General features: G+C 43.2%; 1 protein-coding gene and 1 long non-coding RNA gene across 2 annotated transcripts in view; one reads left to right on the top strand and one right to left on the bottom strand.

Annotated features, from left to right (window-relative positions):
* The window catches only part of AZIN1 (antizyme inhibitor 1), a 26185-nt gene extending 9632 nt beyond the window's left edge, over positions 1 to 16553 (bottom strand). Inside the window, exons 1-5 of the mRNA XM_021549589.2 lie at positions 16255 to 16553; positions 10555 to 10692; positions 3489 to 3686; positions 1305 to 1478; positions 870 to 1042 (exon numbers count right to left, since the gene is read on the bottom strand). Coding sequence (XP_021405264.1) covers positions 870 to 1042; positions 1305 to 1478; positions 3489 to 3590 — 449 coding nt within the window. The 5' untranslated portion in view covers positions 3591 to 3686; positions 10555 to 10692; positions 16255 to 16553. The remainder of the gene's footprint in view (positions 1 to 869; positions 1043 to 1304; positions 1479 to 3488; positions 3687 to 10554; positions 10693 to 16254) is intronic.
* Positions 16430 to 26549, top strand: LOC110481127 (uncharacterized). Its single transcript, XR_002467208.3, has 3 exons — positions 16430 to 16504; positions 17483 to 17667; positions 22021 to 26549. It is a non-coding gene; the product is annotated as an uncharacterized LOC110481127 (long non-coding RNA).

Below are 26549 nucleotides of genomic sequence, written 5' to 3'. Positions count from 1 at the left end.
ACCACCACCTCCCGAAAAAAACACCAAAAGCAAAAGCCACAGTTCTGGGAGAAGACACAATACTTTAATAATGACTACTGAGAACCAAGGAATTTGTTAAGGATATCAGGAATTCAGTTTCTCCAATGACATTTATGGAAAGCTATATATTTAATCACTGCAAAGCACTGTAACATTCACATAGACTCTGGTTCCATATTTCTTAAAGGCATGGCCCAAAGCTAAAGCATTCATATGTGAGTGATGTGATGTTAAATGACAGGAGTGCCTCCCAGTCCAAGAGACCATTATACATTGCCAGCAATATAGTTGCTGTATTTAACGGCCAGATTATCAGCTTTGATCACTTTTCTACAGAGAGCAGCTGAGCTAATACCAAAGTGATGAAAAAATTTCTCTCTGTTTTATTTGTGTGGAAATACCTGTAGGTGTATTTAATAGACCTGCAGAGTGTGCCCAAACCCCAAGTGGGATCCAATGCACACAATCACTTGCTGGTAGCTCAGCCCTGACTTTAGCCAGAGCCCTAATATCCAAACAGAACTCCCTGGAAGATAACACTGAAGCCAAAACAGAGCAGGAGGAAGATGTTATTTGCAGATGATGAAATACTAGACTTCTGAGCTTTAATCACTGAAACCTTTACATGAAGATTGCCCTAAAAAAATCACTTTCTCCCAAACCAAGGGCCATTTTAGGAAGCAGAGACTTCTAGGAAAAGATGGAAAAAAGCTGCTTTCAAAGGAGACAGAAGATACAAGTGATTTGTACTAAAGAAGCCATGTGCTTTGCTTGCAAGTCAAACCACCCAGAATACAAGCAAAACGTTTCCCCCACACTAAAAGCAAAACTAGAATTTTGACACTTACTTGGCATTTGGATGGTTACGTGAAATTTTCTTCAGCTCAATATCATTGTCACAAGTCATGATGTTTATCCCAGCTTTTGCTGCATACTTGATCTGAGAGGCTTGCTTGCAAGGATTTGTGTATATGATGTTTTCAGGAGAAATACCCAGGTCTTGTACCAAAGCCATTTCAGCCTGAAAAACAGGAGCATACCAGAGTTTGACAAAGTGCACCATACCATCTTTCCTTTAATTTTTATTAGATGTGCTCTACTACCACATTAAAGAGAAAACTATCTACTGCTTCTAGGGCAGAAGTACAGATTTTCAACAGCCAGTTACAAATGAGTTCACAGTTCAAATTTTATTTATAATCATGGCACTTAACACCAAAGAGATTAATTTAAGCCAGCAGACATATGAAAGAAAAACAGGCACACAGGCAAGAAAAACTTACTTTACTGGAACATGCAAAACCAACACCAAGGGTTCCCAGAATTTCGAGTACACCTGGAGTAGAATTGCATTTTACAGGATAAAATGGCTTTATTGGTGCCATCACATTCTGCCATTGCATGTTATTCCTTACAAGCTTTCCAAGATCTCCAACATAAAATGCCTTTTTTCCAGTCTGCAAAAGGAAGAATAGGAAAATAAAATGTCTGAAATTGTAGGTTTGCTGTCAAGACAAACAACCCAAAGTCTTAAAGAGTTATGTACCTTTTTTAACCTACTCTTAACTTTTAGATTTGACCTTGAATAATGTTTTTCTGTTCACCTAGCAATTTGAACTAGCTTAAAAAAAACCAAAGGGAATACCTACCACTTCAGAGATATTATGAATGCTATTGACAATATTCTGAGATTTCTGAATAAAAGATTCTACTTAAATGCCAAATGCTGATTTTATCAAAAAATACAGAATAAATTACACATTTCTTTCAAGTTTTTATTTTCATAAGTCTGCATCTATTTATAGAAAGAAAATCCACTGGGATGAGAGCTTCCACAGTCTCAATGTAATTTATATCTTATTCTACAAGGAATAAAATCTTATGCACTAACATTATTTTAACCTCCAGCTAACAGCTTGTTTTAGTGAAAATTTGTCTTATGGTATTTTAGTTCAGGAAGTCAAGTTTGAGACTGTTCTTCACATCCTGTGAAGAATGAAGTTCAAAAGGAATTTTAAGAACTAAACTCCATGTTAAAGGTACAGAATCAAGTACATAATCTTTAAAAAAATGCACTGACTTTTCTGGAACTGTTAAGTTCCCTCTGCACATCTGTTATAACATAGTGTTTCTCACTATCAGGTCATGATGCAGGTGTAGTGGATCAAAATGCAAACAGATCATTCTAGATTTGTTCATAATGTGCACTCAATAAAACTACTGTAGGTGAATGACCTACTGTGACCATCACAATTATATATGATGGATCTGAACTGAGACACTACATCAAATGTTAATTCTAGCACTTGACTTTTTGAAACTCTAAATGTCGTGGTTTATTTTATACAAAGTCTTTATTTCTGTTTAAAAAACACAAATAGAAATTCCATCGGGTGGAAGCATACTGACCCCCTGTACGGGTCACCAGCAGGAATGGGATCTGGAGCTTTAGATCCATGGCACAGACCTCTACCCCTTGAGCTAAAGGAGTAAATGAAAGCAGCAGGAGGCAGCTATCCTCTGTGAGCCAGCCAGTGGTTGGAGACATGACATGTTGCCAGTAGTTTACCTATTTATTTGCTAGACAGAAAAAGAATATTAGGAATCAGGATTTGGGAATCCTACACCTGAGTTCAGAAGGCCGTGGAATTTAGCTATTTGCTGTACTACAGTTGACCACTTGCACATGAATATTAGCTCTGATAAGCCAAGGGAGTGAGCAACTCACAGGTATGGCATATGAAGAACACAGGATTTGCTTAATGAACCTTTTTTTAGAAGTTTGCTATTTCTACAACTTTGTCTGCAGAACAAAAGGTACATCTTCCTGCCTCCTAAGAAATAAGTGAAACCTTTTTCAAAAAATTACTATTGTATACACAGCATTATTCAGCTTTCTCTCCAGTTGGCTGCTGAACTTCAGTAGCTTTTACACCAGTTTGTCTTGAAAGATAGCACCTCAAGATATGCTTGTGTACCAGTTTCCAGTGGGGAGAAGGGTAACAGGAAGATGTATGAATATTAACTATGATGGCCCACAGAAAATTTAAACATGGCTTTAAACTGGCTCAGCATACGCATTTGCCAGAACTCTGCCATATTTTCAGGGAAAGAACAAAAAGGTTCTAACTGAATATATCCACTTGCATAATTTCAGGTGCTTGATCTAAACCCCACTGCTAATAAAATCTCTTGAAACAATGAGATGGGAACCTGTATTAAATTACATCAGCCAAACTACTTTCTTGCTAGTCACACTCAGGGCAATAAGAGCTGATGCCCAAGTTTCCCCAACAGAATTCTGCTCAAAGCAAGAAAACAGCAAAGAAGCAGAATTAGAAGAGGAAACTACTTTATAAGATGAGTGAGGACTGTTTCTCTGTTGCTGTCAGCTCATCAGTTCTAAAATACTTTGACCTAGTTTGAAGATTTAGGAAACTAAATCAAGATCTGGGAAGCAAACTTACATGAGTATGTTCGTAAATACAGTTGTCAATAACATCTGCAAGAGTTGCTCCTTCATCCAACAGACCAATGGAGTAATTTGCATCCTCAAGAAATCCTTTCATCTCAGCCGTATTCCACAAAGCCGACAGTCATAAACCAAGAAACACAAGGGATGGGCTTCCAAGCCTTATATCCGGGTCCTTAAATTATGCAACAAACTGCACAAAGAAAACATGTGTCAATGGAAAAAGAGGCACAAAGCATACCATGCAGCTATTTAAATATCAACTTTCTACACCTGATGTCCTACAAACAGTAATACACCCTCTAAAAAGACCAAGATGTTTTACTCTGCTCACTCTAAATTTGTCAGAGATATAAACAGAACAATTCTACTGAAGCCAAGAATAAAACAGAATCTGGGTACTTTAAACCTGATACTAACTTCCAGAAACAACTGATGCACGGCTGTTCCTGAGAAGAATTCCAGACTGTATCACACTGATCTGCACACTATGAAAACACTGCCAAGTGCAGCATATTTGTACAAATGTCTCAGCTCAGTTCTTCTCAAGTACAGCATCTTAAGCAATGCTAGCATTTGAGTGTGCAACTGGAAGACTGCCTGTAATAGAACATTTCTGAATTTGTTACAGAAAACTTGTAGCTTATTGATTAAATGTTAGCAGTGATATTTGTGTTAACATTCTAGTTTTTTGATGCTTATTTATAACCACTGCATTTACCCATTGTATTTATTAGACGTTTATTTTGTTGCTCTGTTCATAATATTTCCTACAATACTTAAAAGAGAGATTAATAACAAGAAGCCACTAGGCTAGAAGTAATTTTAAAAGTGATAATCTTAGCATGTAGAACTGTTATTAAAATAAAGTAATAGTTACAGTCTAACTTTATTTGCATTTTGCTTATCCTCAGATCTTCACTGCAAATTAGCTTAGTAGCTTACACAGTGTTTTCCAAAAGACAATCTAAATCAAAGTCCAAACACTGAAATCACTGTTAAATATAATCTTAGAATGCAGACTGACTATTTAATCACAAGTAAAAATCAGCAGATAGCAGAAAATTACCAACAGCTGACTCTATACCTTCATTTGCTTTACTTGATGAATAGAACAATCTGCTGCTCACATTCCATTAGAGTTGTGGCTCTTGTTTAAAAGCAGCTTATTAGCTTACATCAACCCACTGACCACATTTTTGTTTCCACTGTCATCTTTATGACTAACACAAGATTGATCAAAACCAGCTAGCTAACTAGATTCCTTCTCTAAACGAAGGCCTAAGACATTTTTTAAATCTCTCAACAGAAGTTGCACAGTAGTTGTAAAAAAAGGTGACAGTGTTTTCTAAACCCACCTGCACTTAGATTTTCAAGAGTAGAATTGTTTTTCTAATTAAAAGTATTTATAGAAACCACAAACATTACAGCTGAAAGCCAAAAATACTTCATTAGGACTATAAAAATTAAGATAATTTTGGCTTCAATCATCAGAGAACCATGGTATTAACTCAGTCTTATGTTTCATCCACCACCTTCCTACAGCAAAAAAAACCCTAAACCAATCAAACAAACAAAAAACAAAAAAAACCCAACAAAACCAAAAAACCCACCAACCAACAAACCCCAAAAAAACCCACCACAATTTGCAACATAGGTTTAGTTAATGTTATCCACAATATGAAAAAAGTTACTTTGCTGTGGTTTAATAGTAGCAAAACTAAGCAGCAGTTGCTCCTGCTTGTCATTATGCCAAAAAATCAGAAAGGAGCCAGCAGGTTTTTTATATGCTTCCTGCACAACTCAAACGTGCCCTCTATGTTACAAGAAGAATTTACTGCCAGGTGAACTAACTCAGTGGCAGCACGAATATTTCATTCTGTTCATAAGCTGAATGATAAAGACAAGTACCTCAGGTAAGAAAGAGTTGTCTCACACATATATAATGAGTCCTATGATTATTTAAGGGAATCCTGAACATCCAAAACAATCACAGAAGAGCAAGATAATTATCACATTGATGTAGGGTTTTAATGAGTTATAAAAACAATGACTAGGTGGTAGACTATAATAAGCAGGAAAGTCTTCAGTTAGTCATATCTCAGTACGAGACTAATAGCTAAAACTCCTTAAAAATACCACCACAGAACAAAAGAAGCTTGCAAACTAAGTTTGCCTTAGAATCAGTCCAACAAAGATGAACACCACAGTCATCTTCATAAAATATCCATGGCTTTCAGAGGCAGAGGACCAAAAAGGCTGAGTTATCTTTTCCCCGCCAGAAATGCTGGCATCAGCATTTAACTGAACATTTTTTTAAGGAATTACTGTATATACAAGGGTACTACTTAGCTAGATTTTTAAATTTTGGTTGAGGTGGGTTTTTTTTCATGCTAGAAGCCACTTCCTACACTCTAAAGCTTGCACAGTCAAGAGTCCCTTTCACCCCAGATCTACCATACTGGAAGGTCTCAGCACACCCACTGGAACCAGTCACAGCCCTGAATGATTTTTAGACTCAGACACACATAGCTAATTGCTTGGACCTTGTATTTCAAACAAAGCAGCTCAATCTAACCAACTGCACACTTTTCCTCTTTGAGAGTGGATGTTCATCTGAGTTACAGTGGAGTAGATTTAAGGTACATGTTTAGCACACTTAAAAGAAAATGGCTTTTTTTCCATAGTTAATGACTGTGGTTGTCTAGCTTTCAGAGAGATGGTGTAGAAGAATACTTTCCTTCAAAAGCTGCCCTTTTAATTTTGGGGAGACTCAGTTCAAGTAAAGCATGGGGGTAGGACTCTACCACCAACACCCAAAGCCACCACCAACAAAAAGAACAATTATCTAGTAAGTTAGTTTTGATTAAGATTATTTCCTAAACAAGACCTGTCTCCTGCTCATTCATCAAAAAGCATCTTATGGTCAAGAGGCAGGACAAAAAGGAATATATGCTAGTACAGATTCAATACATAAATTGCAACAAACCATAAACAACCTGATATAATGTCTCCCAGGCTGCTGAACAGTAATTGCTTTTTCTAAGCACATCCAAGACATGGAAGCTTTTCCACTTAACAAAATTAATCTAGTAGAAAGAATGTGCTAACAGTTGTTTGACTACTGTCCAATTTCCTCTTTTTTGAATAAATTGTATCTCTTCAGTCTTGATAGGAATAATATTGTACAAAGAAAACAAATTCCTAGAAGCACTGCTACAGCATCACTACAAGACAGTAGCTAGAGAAACATTTCTTTAAGGGGTTATTTACCGTAGGATTTGGGACTCTGCTATCACCTTATTCTGTCCTGACTGGTTCCCTCCTGAGAGGAGGAGGAGAGTCAGTGATAAAATTTGCAGAAGGAAATCTAAAGGATTGTTTAGGACTTTTTTTGATGTCTGTAAGATGAGTCAGAATTCATTAGAGTACAGAGTTCACTCCTTGCTGGAAATGCTGACTTGCTGCAAGTCATTATTTGACAGACTTGGTGTGGTAACACCACCCATTTTCACACCTGAAATGTTAGTCTGCACAATGCTCCAGGACATATACTTTAAGTCAAACAAAAGCTGTCAAGTGGTATGAGACTTCTACATAGGCATGTAATTGCTTTCTTTGAAGTAAGCATTACATCCTCGGGCTCTTTAACACAGTGACTTCCCAGATGAAGAACTATAAGATAAAAGTGTACCTATTTAAACACTGCAATTACCGCAGACAGTAGGAATAAAAGAAAATTAAAATTCTCTGAACAGAGAGTCTAAACACATGCTTGTCACATGTAAGCATCCATAACACAGGCAATTTTAATATTTTTTCTTTACATTGTTCAAACTATGTATTGTTTAGCCTAAGAAAAGAACTTTAAAAAACCCCAGACACCTATAGGTTTAGGTCTTTCAATAAAAACTTCCTCTGCAAAAAAAGACTCTGCAAGTGAAATGGGCTCCAAATAATGCCTTTCAACCACATCTTATTAATCAAAAGTATTTATGACCTATAACAATTATGCTGATGCAAAAATCATTAAGGGCTAAAACCACAATATTCTCTCATTCCTTCCAATACTGGTTCTTCAGGGGTAACAAATCAAAAAAGAAACATTTTGTCACTGACACTGGCAATTCAGTACAGAACAATCTTACTAGAAAAGTATATATATATATATACACTCACTCTACATGAGTCCTCTGCTTTCAGTGCAAGGAATACCTATTTATAATGGGAATATCTTTTAAAAAAAATCCAAGACACCATTTCACCAACTTGCATCACTGTCATTCAGTTAGCTGAATGAAGCCCCTAAGCAGCTGATGGAAGTGCTGAAACAGTTGTTTTTTTTTGCATTACTGAAGCTACCTTCAGTACAAATCCACTGAAGGCTGTAAGTAGGGTACCTGTACACCTTAGGTCATTCGCAGTCTACTCTATTCTCTCAACAGCATTCCACACAGTTAAAGTGAGCAATGCAGAAAGAACAATTCTGCTGAAGCAACCAACTGGGATAGATACTGTAGAAACAATGTCCCATCCAGCATCTTGTACTGGAACAAAAGCCTCCTCCTGCATTCTTGAAGTTTGAATACATTATTCAGACCCAATAAGCTCGCAAAGCTTACAAAAGAATGGTTACTATTCTAAGTGTACATATACTTCCGTGGTAGCAGACCAGCACTTCTCTTTTGCAACAGTGCAAGCAGTCACTTCCCTATTCTATCTCCTTACTTGCTCAGTCAGTGTTAGTATTTGGTCTTCCCACTGCCCCCTACAACTCCCAACTCTCAGCCCTCCTGTTCCCCAACTGCCTCCAGCTCCATCTACACTAAGTCATGAAGGCTTTCAAAGTTAGCCAGTCCAGATAGCTCCTGCTTCCACTTGGCATAGATAGGGCTTGTTAATACATCAGACTTCCATTGCTGGTTCCCATCACTTCTGACCAAACAGGTGGGGCAATAAATAGAAGAGATTTTAAAGGAGCAAGACTTCAGGCCACAGTTCCAGACTGCTCAGGGAGCGAGAGCTTGAAGAGCAGACAGAACTAAACCCCAAGTCTTCCCCTGCCAGTGTAACACAAGGGCAAAGTGAGATAGAGAAAATCATTAAAAGGAAGTGAGTTTAATGGAACTGTAAGCACACCTCAGACAGAAGATTTTTTTTTTATTTTAGTTCCACTGGAACATTAACACATAACACTACAGTTATATTTAAGTTCTCACTTGACCTCTTTCCCATTAAATTGCTTTGCAAGTTGAATACTACTTAAAGTGCCAATTAGCCCTCTAACTTGAGTCTTAGCTGCATTTGAGGCAATGACTTGTGCTTGAGCACACCAAAACAGGTACAGATTTCCTGGCAAACACCACTGTTACGTACATCACCACTAGATTTAATACTGAATTACTTCTATTTGTGTACAGTACATTATTGCTGAACATGTAATAGATCCAATCTCAAAATAAATACACATTATCTGAACATTCAGCTGCAAATGAAGCAAATCCAGTGGCATTTCCATTCTAGGGCAACCTGCACTTTGCATCATCTGTCACAGCACAGGATCTACCAGTCAGAGAACGAATATCTCAAAGAAGGTACCCGAACAGCCTTCACCTCAAGAGTAACAACTTCTGTCACAGCCAAAATTATCTTCAGAACAGTTTTAGAAATTAAGATGCATGTACAGTACCTTAAGATTGTATACTTTATTTACTCCTTTCTAACAATTCTTCTGCCTTTCCTAGTTTTCTACTACTTTACTTTATTCCTGTTCAAGTTCAAAATGTCACACAAGAGTTCTAGTCACATACAAGAGCAAACCAAAACTTAAACTGAACAGAAGAAGCAATTTTCTCAGCTACTTTGCTTATAAAAACCACACCTTAAACATACTGTGATATTCAGAAAATTCTCAGTATTAACTGAATTCATTTGACTACAGCATTCAACTACAAAGAACCAGATATATGCAGTTACTTCAGTAAGTTTCAAACAAAACAAAAAGAACATAACCTCTGGAGATATAGCCAGAAGTCAGGATAAACCAAGCTCCTCCTATGCCTCAGCAATTGTGGTATTTTCAAATAATGAGTTTATCTACATAAAGTACCTTATTAGGATGCATAATAACACAACTGGCATTTGGAATCTTTGTGGTCTTTAAAAAGTACCTGGCTCAGTGATATGTACTTAACCATTTGCAAGTTCTACATTAAAAAGCATTCCATAATTTATAGGTGCTAAGCCAAACAAAAACGCCTTCAGCTAGACAGGAAAAAAGTAATACTGTACAAATACTGTATAAAGGCAGCTTAAATGCATTTGTAATATCTGAGTTAAGACTATTGTTAAAAACCACATAAAACTATTTTAACTTAACAAAACATGATAACCACGTACATTTCAGTTTTCTGTGCTCCTTAAGATCAGCTAAATGCATTCATTTGTTTTCCACTATCATGGTCTTGTTTCTCTTTAACACCTACTTGCCACTTCAAAATATAAAGGCATTTATAATTGGTAACATTTTCCATCCAATATTAAATTCCACATTCTACTGTAATCCCACTACAACTATTTGTGGAAACGAATAGTAATTAACAAATAATGGAGGCAGGCATTTGGGAAGGCACACCCTTCATGATCAGCCTTAGTTACTGTTTACAATAGCAAATCCTAACTCTTTCAGTATAAACTACTCTATAGAGTACTCAGCAAATCATGAGTTGATATAACAGTCATGCCATCCAATTCCTGACTTCAGAATTATCATTGAGAGACTGAAATTACAGCATTTTATTTCAGGATTTCTGTAGCCAACACCTCCAATTTAGAAAAGTAGCTTTATTTACCAAGTTTACTGCAGAATTTCATTAGATAATTGACCAAGAAAGGTGTTAGGTGAGTAAAATGTTTCGTTTAGTCCCCCCTGACATCCTGAATGAAAGTCCTATGTAATTTTGTTAATCTACATCCAGACAGTTACCTTGCTTATCAAAAAAAAAAAAAGCTGTATTTTTGCAAGGGGTTATCCTCCTGCATACAGATGAAGAGAGACTTACATGGACAAGTTAGGAGATGGAACCCTACTATCATCAGCTAGGTTCCCAAGGTGGCTCAGCGTTGAAGTCGAACTGCTCTCTATAAAGCACTTCTCCTAAGCCTTCTGGATAGTTGTAAACTTGATCAGAGATTTTGCCCTGTAGGGAGAAAAATGCACACAAAAATGTATCTCATAGCCAGAACAGAATAAAAGCTTTATCATAAAACATGTAACAAATGCCTTTTCAGTAGTGCTTTTAAGAAGGCTTGCAACACCCCACCATGAATGTTTATAATCATGTCAAACACACAGTTTTCAAGAGCTAATATACACTCTGAGCCAGAACAAGACAGATGTACAAAGACCTGCTAAAACACATGAAACTGCTTGTTCTACCTATCTTCCACAGTCTGAATGAGAAGATTTTCAAAACTAATGGCAAAGAGCTCTACATGATCCTGCTGTAGGGTAGTATGTCTTAATACTGGATTACTCTCCCAGAAGTGTTTTTAACCCTGTAACCACTGCATTCTTCCCCTCCCTACTTCCTTTCTATTTTAGAATTCCCTTGCCACGTTCCTTCTCCCTCTGATGTGAATGAACACGGCATGTGGGTGAAAAAGCTATGTGGGTGAAAAATAGTGCTTTATATAGTGAAACTGAACACCACACAGACAAATCCAGAAATGAGCAAGACAGTAAAAACAAAGAAACTTATGCTTGCCTTCAGGAATGAGGAAACATTTCAGCTGGCCCTTAAAGGCTATTACACATATCACCAAAGCAGCATTTTGAAGTACAAGGCTAGCTTACTCAAGGTAAAGCAATCACACAAACCAGAACAATGAGTGTAAAAGCAGTCAAGGAAACATTTATTAGGCCTGTTGAGAAGTTATTCCTCCTAAAAGCAATAATAATTTTCATGGAATTAAATACCCAAAATGGTCATGTGTAAACCCAACATACAAAGTTTCTACAAATTTGCTGCAATACATGGCATGGAACATAGAACATACCAACCTATTGTGAAAATAAACTTTTGATACTTTCATTATAGAAGTAATACTACATGGGCTGACTACAAAAGCCTGATTTCTGGGAATCATCCAACACAAAAGATCATCTTCACAGCCATGTTAGCCAAACACCTGAAATGTACTTTTCCACTTATTCTTGCTATTGGAAAATAAACTAGTACACTCCATAAAGTACTGCATAACACACAGAGGTAATGCAACTTGAGGGTAACTGTTTCACAGCAACTCCCACAGAGCAATTCCTGTAGCTTTACCACATAAATTAGCCTTTACTAGCATGCAACATTAAAAACAACCTCAATGCTTCAAAATTGAGATATTATGGAATTTTGCCAGCTAGAATTAGTGCATATATATTATATTTAACCATATCCTTTTCTTTTACTAAAGCAAGTCAGTAACAGTTTTGCACATAACAGTTTAACAAAAGGAAGGTGTTGCCAACATTTAAAATTAACTTGTAGTTACCCTACTTCCTGCTGCTGTTCTGATTATACTCAAGAATTCATACAAATTCTCCAGTGATAGGAATTAAGTTTACCTTCCAAACTTAGCCAAACAAGTCATTAAACGCAAGTGCTTCTAGGTAGAGCACATGACCTTCAACGCAAAACTTAAAATGCAATGCGCTTCAGTCAAATATCACCTGCAATATTATGCCAATAAATATTCTCCCATGTCCCAAGGAGGAAAGTTTACAGTGAAAATTCCTGTGGAGCAGTAATGAAACCCAACAGTTTTCTGTAGCAACAGAAAACTTTGAGCTGTGCCAAGTTGTAACTGTCTTTCAGAACTTCTTTTAAATGAGAATTATTTATGTAAAGGATATACACAAACATACAAAATAGTCTGACGGCTCTTTTTGTGCAGCTTTGCCACTTCTAAACATTCAGAGGAAAATGTAACAATTCCAGCCTTTCCAATTGCAATCATTTTAGTCTACTTCAACAAGCAGAAAGGGATTTTGCTGTTGAGTGGCAGAGCTGGTCTACCACTTTAAGTAGAAGCGTATTAGATGTCCATAACCCATATGGACAAACCCAGTTTTACAGAAATAGTGTGTGTTATGAACCACAATGAAGCGTTCTTTGTTTAAGGGTTTTAAAGTAGGTATAAGAGCATTCTTTGCTAAGCAGTAAGCTTTGACTTGTGGGAATAGTCAGCAAGGTAGCTCTGCCTTTTAATATTCAAGTGACACCGATATGCATGTATTTATCATCTATTGGTATACTCTACCAGCAGGTTCCTGAAGTTTGACAACAACTCAAACAGTAGTCACAACTCACCTGAGGACTTAAATCATCCCCCAGCTGTCCACAGCACATAGTTTTGTCAGAACACCTGCATCCCTGCAGCAAGCCCTGTAAGTGCCCAGCAGGGCTGAGCTTTTCCCAGTTCACTGGCCCCCCTCCTCATCTCCCCATGTGTGATGCCAACAGGCCTACAAAACCAAGGATCAATCCATTTTCTTAAAAAAATCCACTGCATCTGTTTCTGAGAAGACAGTCTCTAGTGGCTTAAGCTAAAATATCCATTAACTAAACCATAAAAATATAAAATTAAAATGACCTTGCACATTTACACTGAGTGACAGACTCAAAGGCACCAAAGTTACTATGGTTCACAGAAAGGCTAGGTATTTTTGAGTTACAGCAAGCCTCTTCCAGAGCAGAGAGAGGACACTGTGGCCTGGGGTCCCTGAGGGGGAGCAGGTCCTGAAGGAAGTACAGATCCCTGAGGAGTTCTCCCATGAACCACACTCTTGCTCCTATGCCACATCAACAGCATCTAGAGCTGACATTTACCATTATACCTAAATTAGTGCACTACACAATTAAGCCTCGCTTTTAGGAAGGGATAGTCTTAAGTCTCTTCCAGAGTACTCTGTCTCCCCTTTAATTTGGAGAGATGGAATGATTTCCAGCAGCACTGCTGCAATCACACACCTGCAGCAGCCTTCCAGGGAGCAGTGAGAGGCAGGACCTGCAGGTCCAGGGGCCGGCTGCAGTGCTGAAAGGCACTAATCCTGCCTCTTGCCTCCAGTAAAACTGTGCCCACAGGAGAAACATTCCCACAGCTGCTCACCACCAAACACCCTCCCCCTCCCAAAGACCCTCCTTTTTCTGGGGTTTAACAGCCTTTCCCTGGAGCTCAGTGCCCAGCAGGAGGGATGGGGAGAGCAGGCCGGCTGGCTGCCGGGGGTCTTGGCCTGCAGGAGGCAGAGAAGGGAGCTCACCACAGCCAGAGGCACACGGGGAAGGGGCTGCCTTGTCACAGGCATCAGCCACAGCAGCAGCAGCATTGTTCACACGGTGACAGGAAGGAAAGAACTAGACTGGACCAGTCCAGACTGGAACAAACCCCTCCTACCATCACCATTATTCACAACACCCACCTCCCCCCCAGCACCACTGCCTCCCACGTTTATCCAAGGAAGAATAATGGGCAAGTGCAGTGTCTTTAGAGACAAAAATCCAGCAGCTGGGGAGGGCAGAAGAAGTAGGGCAGAATTACCCCCCAACCCTCTCGCACACAAGAGACTCGATCACGCATCTGACTAGATGGTAGGCATTTCTACGCTGTTTTATTGGCCTTCACACCGTGTTTTTATTCAGGGCGGCTATAACCGACTGGGACTACACAATTGTATCCTGGTTAGTCACTGGAGACTGCTGCACATTTCTGAAACGCAGTGCTTCTCGTGCCTACAGGCACTAGGCAGCTGTGCAGGATTTTTTACTGCAGGAGATGCACTTCAGAAAGGCTCAAAAGGTTTAAGCTCACTTTCTTCCCACTTCATCACAACCAGGTAACCTCCAGCACACAGAGGCATATTCATGGGCTCAGACTGATGACTGGAAAAGATCTGCAGTGCTGTCCGGTACTCAGCCATAACAGCATCCTCTTCAGCCGCACCACGATCCTGCACTTGCACTGTCCCACTTGTGCACACATGAGCCCGCTTGCTCACCGTGCCTTCAGCTCCCCTACCATCAGGAACAGATACCTCTACTGATCTCTCACCACTACAACTCTGCTGACCTCCTACCAAACGGGGAACGGCACTGCAGCCAACACACACACTCCAGATACCCCAACATTCGGCTGCACACACTTTACACACACAAATTCAGCTGGCAGCTGAGCAGGAACCAGAATCTCTTCCCCAGGCTTTCCAAAATCCACTAGCACACCAGCGGCCCAAGAAGGTTGAGCTCAACCAAGAGACCTCCAAAAGGACCAGGGGCACCAATCCTGCTACTGCTACACTAAGGGTCTGACCAAGGGGAAGGGTTCAGGGTGCACCTGTGAGATGACCAGAGAGCGTCTCTCCGGGCAGAGGGAGGGGACTGCTAACGGGAGGGAAGGGCTCCCTTCCCACATGCCGGTGACCCCACGGCCCTTCTGCGTGAAGGCAGTCCCGGAAAGCGTCACTTGTGCAATGCCCTGCGCTCGTGCGTTGCGCTGACAGCCGGCGCTGCCACGCTGCTGCTCGGCGCGGCCCTTGCTGACCACGCCGAGGGGGACAGGCGAGGAGGCCTCGGGCAGGCGCAGCTCAGGTGAGGGGGGAAAAGTGGAGCACGGCAGCAGGAGCCCGGATGGATAATCACGCTCACAGAAGCACAACATGGCCCCTGAGAAGAAGGCGAGGAGACGCCGCGGCCATGCCACCAGCGCTTCTGCCTCTGCTCCCATCAGGCTGCCCAGCGCTGAAACCTGTCACACACGGCTGGCCCCGGGGGAGCTCACGCGTGTGGGTCACACGTGTAAAGGGACCCTGCAGCAGCCGCACCGCAGCCCGTGCTGCCAGCCCGGGGCACTGGGCAGCCCCTCGCTCTGCGGGATCCAGGCGAGGACTGCCCTCGGCCCCCGCTCCCAGCCAGAGGCGCCCTGCGAGAGGCAGCAGCGCCCGGTGGGCGCGGGTCTCCAGCCGCGGGCACTGCCCCGGCTGCGAGGGGGAAGACACCGTACAGCCCCCCTCCGCGGGAATCCGCCATGTTAGGGCGGCCGCCGAGCCCCCGCTGCCCGCGGAGCCGGCGGCCCCGCCGCCCTTCCGCGTCCCGAGGACTGCGGGAGAAGGGGACCGGCGGCACCGCCGCAGCGTTCACCCCGGTGCCCGGCCCCCGCTCCCGCCCCGCCGCCGCTCGCACGCAGCGCTGTCCGCCATGTTAGCGCGGCGGCCGCTGACCCTCCGCCCGCCGCCGCCGCCGCCCTCCCGGCTGCGGGGTCCCGCCGCCCGCCCGCTCGGCCCCTGCACTGCGGCCCCGCGCCGCCCGGCGCGCCGGGGCAAAGGGGCAGCTCCGGCTCTGACTCGTTCCGCCGCTCTCCATCTGCCGCTGCCGGTGGCAGCCGGTCTCGCCCCACGCCGCCGGGTGGAGAAAGGGCAGCGGGAGGAACCGGCACCATCCCCAAACCTCCCCGGCCGGCACCGCCACGGTACTGCCCGCCGGCTGCCCCTCCGCCCTTCCCGGCCACCACGACCACCGCTCCCCGTCCCTCCCTGCACTGCCCGAGGCCCCGGGCAGAGGGAAGTCGCTAACGCTACCGCCCGCCGCCGGTGACCACGGACGCTCCGGCCCGGTTCGGAGCTCGGGGTGGGCGTCGGCACGGCTTCCCTCCCTCACTCCCACCACCTCCCCCTCGGGCGGCGAGGGAGCCAGGACTCCCGCTCCGGTACTCACGTGAGATAACGGCCCGAAAGATTTGGTAAATCGTCTTCTCTTTTTAGGCGGAATTTTTAAAGAGGGATGTGGGAACCTACAGCAGAAATACAGGCGGCGGCAGCGGCGCCTTCCAGGGCCATAGGCTGCGGGGGCGGCCGGCGGGGAAAGCGCAGCGCAGCGCTGGGACCGGAGGGCACAGGCGAAGAGAGACAGAGCCGGAGCGGGCCGGGGGCTGCGGCAGCGGCGGGCGGAGACGGGAGCGCGGCCGGTAAGCTGCGACCGAGCGAGCGGAGACACGGGGCGAGAAGAAGGGGAAGGCACCGGCAGCGTTTTTATAAGAGCGGGCGGGCGGGGCGGCACCCGGGCCGCCGTCACCGCACCGGGGGCGGGACTCACCGCCTTCCCCCGCCGCGGCGGCCGGGGCGCGCTGGGCCGGGGCGGTACGACCGGCGTGTGTGCCCGGCCGACCGGCGTGTGTGCCCGGCCGGCCGGCGTGTGTGCCCGGCGGGACCGGCGTGTGTGCCCGGCGGGACCGGCGTGTGTGCCCGGCGGGACCGGCGTGTGTGCCCGGCCGACCGGCGTGTGTGCCCGGCCGACCGGCGTGTGTGCCCGGCCGGCCGGCGTGTGTGCCCGGCCGACCGGCGTGTGTGCCCGGCGGGACCGGCGTGTGTGCCCGGCGGGACCGGCGTGTGTGCCCGGCGGGACCGGCGTGTGTGCCCGGCCGACCGGCGTGTGTGCCCGGCGGGACCGGCGTGTGTGCCCGGCCGACCGGCGTGTGTGCCCGGCGGGACCGGCGTGTGTGCCCGGCGGGACCGGCGTGTGTGCCCGGCCGACCGGCGTGTGTGCCCGGCGGGACCGGCGTGTGTGCCCGGCGGGACCGGCGTGTGTGCCCGGCCGACCGGCGTGTGTGCCCGGCAGGACCGGCGTGTGTGCCCGGCGGGGCCGGCGTGTGTGCCCGGCGGGGCCGGCGTGTGTGCCCGGCAGGACCGGCGTGTGTGCCCGGCCGACCGGCGTGTGTGCCCGGCGGGCCGCCCGCCCACCCTGGCTGGACCGAGAGTGCTGCAGGAGCGATCAAGTCTTTGGTTAGCTCCTGACACAAGCCGGGGCAGGGACACCGTCAGCATCCCCCCCGGGATCCCGGGCAGGTGGTTACCATACGTGTCTTCACACGGCATCTGGGATCTCTGCTTCTGTCATGGCTTCCACTAACCCGAGACCTATTCTCTGTCTCTACGGCTTTGAGCAGGTGGAAAAAGAGCCCAGGGTTCAACGATCAGCCAGAGGCCTCATTCACAGAGTTAACAACAGCCTGACAGATCGCCCTGATTCCCTGGGCATCGATAAGCTGCTCAGAATGCTCGCCAGAGGAAACGAATTACACTGCGTAGTTAGCAGCCTGTCTCCCAGCAATTTCAGGCCTTCAAGAATCCTGTAAGTAAACACATTAATAGAAAGCTTTAGCTGACCCATATAATTGACATAGAGTTTCACTGAAGCTCTGGAACATCTTCAGCACACCTCAAAACCTTTAGTTCTTTCTTAACGCCCTTATGAGGGAGTGTTGCTCAGCTGCAAATAGGAAAGAGCCACCCAGAGATGAGGTGCCTCAGTTAAAAGTCACAAAACTGTTTCATAGTGGAGCTGTGGATGAACCCTGATCTACCAGCCTGGCTCTGCCATGTCAATTTTACTAAACCGCACAGGGGCTGCTTTTAAAAAAATTCACTCCAGCAATCGCAGTTCTTTCCAGTCACTAAAATATGTAGGTATGCTGTTCACTGAAACCCACCAAAAGATATACTTGCTCCAGAATGTACTTCTTCCTCTCAATGTACATTTATTTTCTTTTTAAAAGGTATGTTAGTACAGTTTGCATTTTTTTTCCAAAGCAAATTTGGGTTTGTTTAGTTGTATAGCACAGAGATTTAGAAAATGAGTGAATAGACACACACCTGTCATATCTTCAGAAAAAAAATGGGACTGAGGTTCCACAGCACACAGAGATGGAGTTTGTTTACTCTTTTCATCTGTTACCATGTTCTCTTTTGCAAATAATTTTAAATGAGGAGGAAGCGAACTGAGAAATATATGCAGTCTCATTATCATGTCTCCTTTTTTGTGATAAAAGTACTAGTAGGTTATAGATGAAGTTAGTAAAAGCAGTAAGTCAGAAAACCTCTTACATACACTTGCAACAAACCCTGTATTGAAGACCAAAAATTCAGCTTTACAGTGTAGAATGCTTTTTTTTTTTTTTCGGGGGTGTTCTGTATTACACCCTTCATCAGTGACTTACTTGTATTCTGAGTTCCCATTCCAGAATGCAAGTGTGGGAGGAGGCATCAGATTATATTAAAAAACAAAACCAAACCAACCAACAAACAGACAAACAAACCAGGAAAAGCTATAGAGAGATAGGAAAAGAAATTTGGGCAGAGCTTGGGTATGATACAGTAATTGTGAATTATTAACAGGCAAAGAAAGGAGGAAGGGATAGAGGGGAGGACAAAGGTTATAAGGTGATATACAGTGATATAAAGTGATATACAGAAGAGCAACCCAGAAATCTGTATTCATTAAGAAGGTAGATTTTTCAAAACACATCTTTGGAAGGGATATAAACTAGGAAAAGGACTTGACTAGTTTGGAGATGTTACTACGTTTTTTATAGATGTTATTAGAGGTCTCCTGTTGGTAATACTCAACGATATCCCAGTGATATATCAGTGATCTCACTGGCATGTTACTCCCACATTCATATTCCCAGGAGAGTTTTTGTTTTGGTAGGTAGGGAATATTTTTAATATTCTTATCGGGAATAAGAAAACAGATGGACTATTTAAGAGGAGTGTGTAGTCACGTAGGACTGGAAAAAGAACTTCAGTTTGATATGCAATTAATTGGGGGATCTATCAACTATTTTAAAAATGCATGGAAGGAGGGAGGGAGGATTTCCTGCTTGCGAAGGAAGCAACACTTGAAAACAGAAACATAAACTTCATTCTCTCAAATCTACTGGAAGAAGAAGAGTGGCACACTATTAGGGAGAGTACAAGACTGAACTGTGTAGTCACTTCATAAAAAATGAGAAAAAAGTCATGGATAAATGCTTTATACAGTGTTGCAGCTACCACAGGTGATATTAATGCAGAACTAGAAAACTGATGTCACAGCTCAATATATATATTTATTTTAGCAGTTCTGTTTTGTCTGGAGAAGCAAAATATAAAAAAAAGCTTACATGAAATTTCCTTCTGCCTCATTTCTCTGCACTCAGTTTTAATACTTGTATTCCTAACATTGTGTGGCTCCATATCCGATTTTATAGATTAGTAGAGTAAAACTTTACGTTTTCTGCTCCAAAGAGAGAAAGTGAACAAAGCACAAAATGCATCTCCAGCTCTGAGTTCCCTTTACTTCCAACTGTGAGGCACTTCTACCATTTTGGGGTTTTTTTTTGCCTCCACACTTTCTTTTCAGTACGGCTCACAGTTGGATATAGACAAAATCGCAAAATCAGGTGTTATCCCTATGACACAGATAAACTGGAGCAGGAAAGACATCCTTCCCCAGCTCATCTTTTGGAGTGCAAAAAATACTCACTAATGAGGCAACCCAGTGGCCAGGAGTTCCAGACTGGTTTGGACAGATGTCTGAGGGCTGCACAGCCTGATGACCTTCCCTGCTAATCCCAAGTATTTCCTTCTCTTAAGGATGTCTTCCTAACGGCTCTTTTCTCCTCTGGTTCTCCCATTTCCTCTCGCTCTCGGATGCACCCTCTATCGCCACTCATCAGCAGCAGGGTCAGGTTCCACTCCTGCAGTGAGAGAATGAGATTATTTCCTCCTCCATCTCCTCTTCCTCTTCCCCCACTGCTGCCAACTTCTGCAGCGGTCAGTGTTTTTTCTTAAAGCCTCAGGTGCAGGAATTACGTGATTATGCAGGAATTTCATCTTCCATTGAAAAGAAAATGTTCCTAGCTATTGCAAACTCAGTGCAACAGAAGACAAATACAAATAATGATCCACCTTCCAAACTAGGTAAAAGGTTGCTTCAATTTCTGAATGCTTGGACTTGAGAGTCTGTTCCCTGTTCCATCTCCTTTTACATGTACTAGCACTTGGTATAGTTGACACTGGGTATAGTTAAAAATCTGTAGCCATCCAGCTGGAGCACTCAGCTCTTGGGGTGGGAGGAAAGAATTAGTCCAAAGTGCATTTTTGTCTGAGTTGTTCAGGGCAGGAACGCCTGTGCAAAGGGAAGAGGTACAAGAAAAAGAAAAAGAAGTCTGATAGCTCTGGATCCCTCATACCCACAATGACACAGAACTTCAGTAGTCCCTCTTTTTAGTAAAATAACCTGTATAAATAGGACCTTGTAGTAGTAGTATCAATTGATACTCTGATCTTCAGACATGTTTTATGGCTGCATTCTTTGGAGCTATCACTGTTCCAGCCAGTTGACGGAAATGCTCATTACCAGCTGGAAGAAGATTCATAATTATTAAAAGCTCAGAGGTGATGGGAGGAAAGACATCTCTGCCTTAACTCACAGAGGCAGTCACCTTTCACTTATATTTACTGACTGTTTTTCTGGATCAAGACAACTGGGGCAAAAATAGGGTTCCACCTTTCTGTTTGTTTCAGAAGAGTTTCATTTCTATTGAGTATAGTTACAGAATAGATCTCAAACCAAGTAGTTTACACAAAGTTAATGGAAACATCAGCTCAAAGCACTACATAAAGACATCACAAGTAATTGAAATTAAATTTGGGTTGTTTTACAAAGTCAGAGGAAAAGAGGGAAAGAGCAAAAGAAAAGTCAGTCTCGGTTTAGAAGTATTCAGTGTTTTACCGTAAGTTGATTGCAGTTCAATGCTGGAACAATGTCAGCTCCAAAAAATCTAGACTGGATGGGCAGAAACCAAGAGAAAAGAGCCAGCCAGCAACCAAGTATTACATCACTACTTACTCCCTCACCAGTGGAACTCGGAGAGAATCAGAAGGGTAAAAGCCGGAGAACTCCTGGGTTAAGATAAAGACAGTTTACTAGGTAAAGCAAAACCACTCACACAAGCAAAGCAAAACAACAACAAAAAAATGAATCTCTGCTTCCCAGGGGCAGGCAGGTGTTCAGCCATGTCCAGGACAGCAAGGCTTCATCAGATCTAATAGTTACTTGGGAAAACAAATGCTGTCACTCCGAATGTGCCCCCTCCCTCTTTCTTCCCCCCATTTTTTTTTACTGAGAATGATGTCCTGTGGTCTGGACTATTCCTTTGGTCAGTTTGGATCACCTGTCCTGGCTGTGTCTTCTCTCAATCTCCCGTGCACCCCCAGCCTCCCTGCCAATTTGGCAGCAAGAAAAGCAGAAAAGCCCTTGGCTCTATTGTAAGCACTGCCCAGGAACAACAAAAACATCACAATATTTGAAGCCATGTGTCCAGCAAAAATCCAAATAATAGCCCTGTACCAACCCTGGTGAAGAAAACTAACTCTACCCTGGCCAAAACCAGCACAATCCAGGCTACTAAATGAGAGCTATTTAAGAGAATATTCAGCTATGAGCATTACTTGAGAGTCTAGCCATCTGCATGCCTACTCCACATTAACTGGTAAAGAAAACTTGAAAGTTTTAAGTATCTGCAACATGATATGGACTTTTTACTGTAGGAAATCTGCCAAGTCGAGATCAGGTTAGAAATTACTTGGGTTCATTGGGTTCATTGTGTGATAGATTTTGAGCTGTGCATTAATCACGCTCATTCCAGTTCCTGTTACCCAGGTGCAATGGATCATCACTAATACCTGAAGGGTCAGCTGGAGACCAAAGGTTATGCCTCTGTGGAATTTATCATTTTTCATTGCAAATATCTCAGAATTGGAGAAGTGGCATGGAGTTCCCCTGTGTGGATAAACAGGAGGCACTGGTTCCCAGAAGAGTGGACTGGTCAGCAGCAATAAATCGACTTTAAAACACAACATCCAAACACTAAAGCAGGATGAAGTGGTCTGTGTACCATGCAAGGAGGTCAAAAGTATGCATATCATGTGCTGTGACTGATGTTTACTGAATGGGGAAATTCTTATTAACTTTTTTTGGAATGAATACTCTCTCTGTTGTCATTGGTTGCATTTGCAAGAAGTTTTTGTTCCCAGATGTTTATTCTCAGCCCTGTACTTCTTGAATAAGTAGTCTTCCGCAAATGTGATCCTAGCTTTATGCAATGATTAAGTGTTTTTTCAGGCTGCTTGTTTTGCTAGTTGTTCTTGACAGTCACGTTTCAGCTTTCTGAGCATGCACATGTTTGTCTCATGATTTCTAGTAACAGCATACCCTGATAGCTTTCAGGTTTGCTGAGCTTCCCCAGGCTGCTAGGGCATTTTGTCAAGAGTGAAGACTCACAGTCTTCAAAATAAAGACTTCCAGCTAACTCCTGGAGAAGTACTTTCTACTTGTCAATGTCTTTCATCACCCTCCCAGCTCTGAGAGGTGGTGATGATCTGCCCCTTGTTATCCAAGAGCAGCAAGAAGGGAAGTGGTCTCTTGAGATTGCAGTCCAGTGCCATTGGAGATGCCTCCAAATGTGTGCCTGCATTTTCTCTCACTGACAATGTTGTCTCACACATTTTGGGGTTGAGAGAACCACAAGTCAAGGCTGAGGCCTTTCCTAGTAGCATGAAAGGAGCAGGATTCTTACACAAAACTCTAGTGAACTCCTTTGCTACTTTAAAAGCAAGTAACAACACATTTGAAAAGCAAAATTGATCCATTTAATGTAAGTCCTGCAAATCTTGTTTACTTTGCTTGCATGCTTTGAGTTTTTGTTAGCAGGAAGAAGATGAGCAGCATGTAGAACTATTCACTTCCCTCTGCATTTGAATTTTCTGTAACATATACACTTTTCCCTTAGAAATTGAAGGCTTAAAAAAATTATTATTTTTTCTTCCATATAAAAAACCGGAAAAACCACAGATGATAGGTTGGCAATAGTGACCAGCATGAAATGGTTACCTCTTTAACACAGTTCAGAGATAACAGAAGGATCTGTCACATCTGTGTCACCTACATACAGGAAGGACAGGGTGTTGTCATGTCCATTTGGTTGTCAGAGTACTGCAGGAATGATGCTGCTGGTACTTAGGGTCTTCAAACAAGTTGTTTGTCAACATGCTTTTGAGTCCCTAATTGTACTCAACCAAATTTGATCTTCACCTCAAGAAATTGTGTCCGTGTACCTTCTACTCTTTCTGTCTAAGTCCTGGGCCTTAATGCTTAGATTTGTAGTTTGCAATTTGTTTTCTCAGCCTCAGTCTTTTTGTAATCCTCAAAAACAAGGATCACAACAAGGAAGGAAACCCCTTTTTAATTTTATTGCCATTAAGATCCCTGATCTTGTTTAGGACTCCTTGGCTCAAAAATGTGGAAATATGTCCTGGCTCAGATACATTGTTGGAGGTGAAACAGTACCTATGGATATCATCTGCTCAGGATACTGTGTCAGTGCTATCCCCTGGCTTTGCTATTTCCAGCCAGATTTGCAGAAGCAACAGGAAAGTTAGCAAAGCAAGGCAAACAGTGCTGGGTTATTTTTGTTACATTCAGTTTCCTTGCAGCTGGTCAAATTACTCAGTGCCTTCCAAATCTGACCAGATAGAAATGCAAGTGAAAACTTGAAGTGAGCACCAGACAAGCTTGGGACAGTGTCTTGTGTTTGATGCCTTCTGTCCTGCCATGTTTCATAAGCAAGAGTGAGCAGCCTTTTGTGCACACTCACACCAGAAGATGTAAATGCAAAGCCAGAAGTTCTCACCTATTTTTAACATCTCCCAAACCCCAGGGCAAGACCCAAGGAGGATATTGTACAGGACAATGGGGTAATGCCAGCCAGGAAGCCCCCTGCTGTAGCCAGGGCCCCACTGGGTGGCTGCAGAGCAGGAAGACCAAAGGGCACATAGCTGCTGAGCTGAGCTGAGCTGAACTTTCAGCGCTGACCAGTCCTCAGGGGTCCTGGTCCTCTCCCTGCCATAGTGTTCTGCCATGTCTCTGTTGTTTACCTCCCTGCAGAGAGCTCCCAGGCCAAGGGACAGCCCCTGCAAGCTCAGCTGCTGCAAGGAGCAGGAGATGGTCCGATTTAAGGAGCTATTACTGGTACCAGTGGCTGCTTCCTGCATATTTAACTCTGCATCTGCTCATGAAAAATACCATCTAAACTGGACTTGGGTCATTAGCTTTGCCTGGTGCTCTTACACTGGGATTTGCTTCTTTTTATTAGATACAGCTTTCCAAAGGGACAGATACTTGCTGTTCCATCTTGAAATTAAAACAAACAAACAAAGCCACCATCAACTTTCTTGTAATGTATAATATTCCTGCATGATTTAGAATTTGTTTCCTCTCTTTTCTCCTGATGGGAAATGAGGGGCAGGGACCCAGCACATCATCTGGGAAACTGCTGTAGTCCCATGGCTGAACTGGATCGTCAGCTCAGTTGCTACAGGAGCTGGAAGGAGAGGTGGCTGCACCCATGTCATCCATCATGGGAAAAAATGCCCAAAGCAGTGTGTATTTAAGGTTACCATCTCCCAGGTGGCCCTTTACTTAGAACATCCCAATATGTTGTTAGTTATGGAGCAGGGCTTTGGGCTTAGGTTTGTTGTGATATACCAAAGGCATGCTTACCATTTTCTGTGATAGCAGCGGAGTTAAATGAATGATTATAATAATAACTACAGAGTGTGTTCCTGAGGTTTTACTACATGTAAACACAATCATAAGTGTAATCAATGTCAATGACTTCCATTTAATTCTCAGACAAAGTTTGCTTTTAAATATCACACCAGATTTGACACGGTTAATGATAAATGGAATGCAATTAGTTCTACTATTTGCTTTGATGATATGCTAAATTATGTCTTACAACAGACCATTTATTATCCAAACCTAATGGTTATACTCTTGCATTTAACAAATCTAATGTATATTAAACTGTAGCAAACGGATAAGTTTCAAAATTAGATACTAAAGGCTAGAAAAAAGTTATTCTATGAATGAGTTTCATTTAATAAATCCTTGCCATTGCTCAAGTTACAAAACCTTAAATTGGAAGAGTTCTATATATATTTCTCAAAATTGCACAAATAAAAAAATAATTATGCTGCCTCTTAGTGATTTGCAGTCACTTAATGGATATTTAATCTTAAGGAAAATATTAAAATTTAAATGTTCTTATGGCATTTTTAACATAATGCATCTTCTAATTGTTAACAAGAAAATTATTACTTTTTTTTCCCTCCAGAAATTTATTATGAGCTTACCATGATAATTGAAAAATTAACAAAGAGAGTGTAGTACTTCAGAAGACAAAAGTAATTTCCTAATTTTTCACTACGCGTTGGTTTTGCATGGCCTGGTTTTTGGTAGCAGGGGGACCACAGAGATGGCTTTTTTGAGAAGATGCTGGAAGCTTCCACCATGTCCAGCAGAGCCAATCCCTGATGGCTCTGAAGATGGTCATGTGCTGGCTGAGGCTGGGCCAAGTAGAGATGATGGTAACTCCTCTGTGATAATAGATTTAAGAAGAAATCCAAACAAAGGTGTGAGGTGCACTTCTAATTCCAGCCAGAGAAGGGGAGGAGGTGAGAACATGTGAGAGAAACAACATGGAGACCCTGAGGTCAGTGGAGAAAGAGTGGGAGGAGGTGCTTCAGGTGCCAGAGCTGAGATTCCTCTGCAGTCCATGGTGATAACCATGGTGAAGCAGCTGTGCCTCTGCAGCTCGTGGGTATCCACGAGGGATGCAGAGATCCACCCGCAGCTCCTGGGGGAGGTGCCAGAGCAGGTGGATGCCTGATGCACTTCTGCCTGTGATCCAATGGGACACCCAGAGACAGAGGGCACTTGCTTCCATGTTGGAGCAGCCTGTCATTGGAGGACTGCACCCCAAAGAAGAGTGACCAACACCATAGAAATTTTGGGAGGACTATGTGTGGGAAATTGGGACTCATGTTGCAGCAGTTTTGGAAGGACTGCGGTTCATGAGAGTGGATCCACGTTGGAGAGGTTCACAGAGAACTGTCTCCTGTGGAAAGAGCCCCCATGGTCTCACAGGGGAACAACTTGTCTCCCTGAGGAGTGGAAGAAAACCTCAGGTGATGAACTGATTAAAACCCCCACGCCCTGTCTCCCTGCACCATCGATGGGAAGGAGGGAGGTGTTGGGGGAAGAAAAGGTGTTTTTAAGGGCATGTTTTACTTGTCATTATCCTCCTCTGATTTTGTTAGTAATAAACTCAGGCTGTATCTCTATGGTGA

The sequence above is a fragment of the Lonchura striata genome, chromosome 1 (genome assembly GCF_046129695.1).
Source record: "Lonchura striata isolate bLonStr1 chromosome 1, bLonStr1.mat, whole genome shotgun sequence".
NCBI classification, from domain to species: domain Eukaryota; kingdom Metazoa; phylum Chordata; class Aves; order Passeriformes; family Estrildidae; genus Lonchura; species Lonchura striata.
This window is presented reverse-complemented; position numbering and strand designations above follow the sequence as displayed.